The 4,075-nt window shown below is 39.5% G+C and overlaps 1 protein-coding gene across 1 annotated transcript; it reads right to left on the bottom strand.

Moving 5' to 3' along the window:
* Positions 1-748: 748 nt before the first annotated feature.
* kcnf1a (potassium voltage-gated channel, subfamily F, member 1a) lies at positions 749-2,206 on the bottom strand. The gene has a single exon (XM_041187419.1). It carries the CDS (start codon positions 2,204-2,206, stop codon positions 749-751), a length of 1,458 nt encoding a protein of 485 aa, XP_041043353.1.
* Positions 2,207-4,075: the final 1,869 nt, after the last annotated feature.

The following is a 4,075-nucleotide window of genomic DNA, read 5'->3' as shown; positions in this document are numbered from 1 at the left end:
ACTGAAATAATCTTCGTGCCATTTATTGTGTTCCATACCCTATCAAAATCAAATCTAAATGATTGTTATTGTTTTCCACAAAGAATAGTATATGAAAATGGATTAATCAAAACTGATTATTCCATTTCACGTCTGACTGTAAGTCCAATGTATGAAGATTATGTTGGGTTTGCACTGTGATTACAGGCACTAAAATAACATTAAAAGCTTCCAAACAACTGTTTATATATACATTTTCTATTAATATTTTCCAAAATGAGGTGATCTTCAGTTCTGATTCAGTACTGGACACAAAATCTCAAAAACCTGTCTTTTATCTTTACAGGTGTTGGCTTTCCTGGATATTTACAGGATTTTCTGATTTGATTTTTGAATATTTGGAGATTACAACACATGTAATATATTTTGTATGCAATAATTCAAGTTTCTACCACTCCTTTCATTTAATTATAAAGCTTAAAAGCATCCAATGGACCATTTCCAACTCGATTTTGTGCCGATGAAGTTTCTTTTCTAAAAAGCGAAAAATTGAATTACAATCCTCTGTGCCAAATGATTACATAAGTGCAGTTTATTGTGACTATAACAGTATCTGATATTCATTCAGTGATCTTTGTATCAAGCATGCATAGTTATAAATGTCTGCTGAATCAATACTTGGCAAGGCCTAAGACGATCGAGATTCTGCATTCTGGTACATGTTATAAACTACACATATCCAGGTTTGTAATATTAGCAAACTATCATTTCATTTGCAGCTTTGAAGCCTATTTCGATGCAGTTTTTCCTTTGATAAAAGTGGAATAAAAGTGTCGTTGTAAGAATTTAGCAGACTGTTACTCAGCGAGAGATTACTATTGCTATGGGTTTTAGTGACCACAACGTCTACATGTTCACTTCTGGAATTTCCAGACTCTCCGTTCTTAGCATTCAACTCCATTAGTTCAAGTTCGTGTTTTGCAGCCGTTTCCAAAACTTTCTGTTTGTTGTAATACCTGACAAAATTATTTATAATAGGGTGGATAGGCAACGCGATAGCTATTATGCCGCAGAGAAAGCTAATAGCCGCGTTGAGTTTCCCCAAAGTTGTCTTTGGGTAAATATCTCCGTATCCAACAGTGGTCATGGTGATGATCGCCCACCAAAAAGACTGAGGAATACTATTGAAGAGAGTTTCTGGGTGGCTTTGTTCCATTGTGAAGCCCAAAGCCGAGAAAACGAAAATGCCAACTGCTAAGTACATGAGCAATAACCCCAATTCTTTGAAGCTTCTTTTAAGTGCGTAAGTGAGTGTTTGGAGACCGCTGGAGTGGCGCGCAAGTTTAAAAATCCTTGCTATTCGCATGATCCTTAGAGCTTGGATCGCCTGCTGGACATTAGTCAGCTCCATCAGAGATGCCCCGACTGTAGTCAAGATCAGGCTCACATAGAAGGGCAGAATCGTCAGCACGTCGATAATGTTCATGAAAGAAAGTACAAATTTCAGTTTGTTGGGGGCCGACACCAGCCTGAGTACATACTCGGCTGTAAACCAGCCGATGCAAGCCGTTTCGATGGAGTCGAGGACTGGATGTTCCATTGGACTCCCTTCCTCATCAGTCACTTGGAGATCAGGAATGGTGCTCACACACATCACCACGGAAGAAATTAAAATAAACAGAAAAGATAAAACTGCAATCACTCTGGCCAGACAGGACGAATCGGGCTTTTCCATCAGTTTCCAGAGGAATTTTTGAGATTTACCCCAACAGCTATCAGCCGATTTCCCTCTGTCAGCCAAAATAAGCTGCACTTGTTGTGCGATTTCTTCGAGCTCTTCATTTTTCTCGCCCAACAGGCATTTGCAACACTCGTCCAAGAAGTCCACTTCGATTTTCCAGAAGTCTAGCTCGTTTTTGAAACAAATGGGGCAAATCCCTTTTTTCATGTGGATTTCTCCGAAATAATAAACGTCCATTACGCATTTGAAAGAATCCGGGTCGCGGTCGAAGTAGAACTCTCCTTTGCTGGGATCGTAGTCATCGCAAAGGGAAAATATCGCTTCGTACCCGCTGCAGTTGAGCAGCTCTGCCAGTCTGCTCTTCGGGTAACGATTTAGAACATCCCCGTACAAAATGTGCCGCACCCCGCCAATATTCACCACCATCTCCTGATTTTCGGAAGCTTCTGATTCATCGGAACCCGGGCTTCTGAGTTCCGTCCCCATACTTTTGGTACTTGACGCTAAATCAAGTTCAACAAACCCACTTCCCGCTCCTTTAATATCTAAGCGCAACAATTTGCATCGATGGCCTCGATATTTCCTGAGATGTGTGTACACGCCGATCCTCTGGAATGGAATCGGATGGAAAGGATTCCCGATAGGGAATATAGTGAAGAAAGCGCTTCAGATCAAAACTCACCAAAATCTGTCGCGCTGAAAGTTGGAATCGCGCATTTATAAACCTCAAACAGGAGAGCCATCGAAACACAAGAGTACGTCATCATTTGCCAATTGATTAATGAGATTTATTCAATTAACGGGACACCAAGCAATCTGTCAGGTTGGTAATCTTTTGAACCAGAGCAAAACTGTACCTTGAAAACGTGGAGTTTGAAAAAGGCTGTCTTCACTGCAGCCAGTTTGATAAACAGGCAGTAACCGGATAATCTGTCGACCATGTATCTGCAGTGTTGCACAATGAGTGAAGCAAATTTTATCACTGCAATCCACAGGAGAATGTCAACAGTTCGGATCAGAAAGGTAACATTATCTGTCTCTTGGACGTGTATTGAAATTCTTCACATCCTCATGAGATAATATGAACCAACTGTATCAGCTCGAAGCAAGCTGCACTCCCTGCTGGTGAAAAAACCGCACAGCGTCTGAAAAATTATCAACGATACTGCAAACTCCATTAATTTTTCAAATTTTACAAAGCGAACACAAAGGAACTATGGCGATTTACCAAACTATAATTAAATTGCGACATAACAGGTGGCTACAGTCATAAGCAAAGCGTACTTTTTATATTCCGCTAAACTAATTCAAAACAAGGTTATTAATGATTTTTCTCCCTTTAGTCGAGTTTTAAGAACAAACTAGTTGATCTCCCATCGTACTGTTGCCTATGAATCGAGTCATTCTCTACTCATGCTCAACACGAAAATCAGCTTCCGTATATTGTCCTGGACAGAAATAATGTAAAAGACCAGTTATCTGCCTTTTGTCCCTTTTCTGATTAGTTACAAATTGGAAAATTTGGTTTAGTTGATGTCGACCACTTAGTTCCAGCATCACCGGGGCAAAAATACTTGGTTCGCAAAGCTAGCATACAATTCTACATATTTCCTCACATATAATTACAAAGAGGAATAAAAATTATATTATTTTACTATAGTGTTAGGGATGCTGCAGTCCGAACCCAGATATTTGGATGCATCTTTCATATTTTAAGCCACAGTCATAGGGAAGACCATTTTAACATTATTAAAATACTGAGAAGAATGAAACACTAACTTAAAGTTATGAAAAGGAGAGACTGTTATGATTTTCAGCAGGACAAAACTCCACTGTTCATAACAAGATATTGATAAATGTACAAATTCTTCCTATAATTCTTTTTAGCTTCCTGTTTTTCTGTTTATCTTCCACTTGGTCCCGTAGTCCCTGCACCTTGCATGCTTTCTCTCTTTCTCATTACGTTATTGCCTCCAACATTTTCTCATCATGTCCCCTCTTTTTGTAAGTCTATTCTTCTATATGTCTCCTCTCTATTCTGTTTCTCTCCTCTTCGCTCAGTTTCTTATCTATGATCCCTTACCGATACATAGGAACATTGCCCTGATTGTCAGAGAACAATCATTGCAGCTTCAGGAAATTGCTGCAGGTGCTTCTCACAGCAGATTCTTAGGTCAACTTTTTTCATTGTTTCATCAATGACTTTCCCTCCATGATAATACCAACTGTTTGATGATGATTTCACAATGTTCCAACTCTGGTAATGAAGTGTCCAGGCTTGGGCTGGCAGATGATAAATATAATCTTTGTGCCACACATGTGCCAGACAGTGGCTATCCAAAAAGACAAAGTTGC

Source organism: Carcharodon carcharias, chromosome 5 (assembly GCF_017639515.1).
Source record: "Carcharodon carcharias isolate sCarCar2 chromosome 5, sCarCar2.pri, whole genome shotgun sequence".
Taxonomy (NCBI): Eukaryota; Metazoa; Chordata; class Chondrichthyes; order Lamniformes; family Lamnidae; genus Carcharodon; species Carcharodon carcharias.
The sequence above is the reverse complement of the archived record's forward strand: the minus strand, read 5'-3'. Positions and strand labels throughout refer to the sequence as shown.